The sequence below is a fragment of the Arachis ipaensis genome, chromosome B02 (assembly GCF_000816755.2).
Source record: "Arachis ipaensis cultivar K30076 chromosome B02, Araip1.1, whole genome shotgun sequence".
In the NCBI taxonomy this organism is placed as follows: domain Eukaryota; kingdom Viridiplantae; phylum Streptophyta; class Magnoliopsida; order Fabales; family Fabaceae; genus Arachis; species Arachis ipaensis.
Genome location: NC_029786.2, coordinates 74,067,932 through 74,068,292, shown reverse-complemented (window position 1 = coordinate 74,068,292; position 361 = coordinate 74,067,932). Strand labels below are relative to the sequence as shown.

Here is a 361-nt window from a genome sequence, read left to right as displayed (position 1 = left end):
CTGAAACTGAATTTTCAATAAAAACAGTAGTTAAACCATTCAATAGATTTTATGTTTATAGGCACTTATTTCATATGTTGAAGTGGTTCATATCATTCAATACAAGAACCAAAAGAGAAACAAAGGCAACTTCCAAAACAATGAAAGAACAACAATGCAGTTGAATATCCTGATAGTACCTTTGTCTGTTTCAACATGGCATCAACTAGAGTTGTTTTTCCATGATCAACATGAGCAACAATTGCTATGTTCCTTACATCCCCTCTTCTCTTCAATTGCCTCTTCTCTGAAGCTGAAGGGAAACAAGGAATCAGAAAACACATACCATCTATTGAAAAATAAATTACCAAAAATCACCAAA

At 33.0% G+C, this 361-nt stretch overlaps 1 protein-coding gene across 2 annotated transcripts in view; it reads right to left on the bottom strand.

Moving 5' to 3' along the window:
* Positions 1–361, bottom strand: part of LOC107625454 (putative elongation factor TypA-like SVR3, chloroplastic) — a 9,385-nt gene that overhangs the window by 6,738 nt on the left and 2,286 nt on the right. The window contains exon 2 of one of the 2 annotated variants that reach the window (XM_021115953.1): positions 180–286. In XM_021115953.1, the coding sequence (XP_020971612.1) occupies positions 180–286 (107 nt within the window). Of the gene's footprint in view, positions 1–179; positions 293–361 lie in introns of both variants that reach the window. The other variant, XM_016328088.2, reaches the window with a different exon arrangement.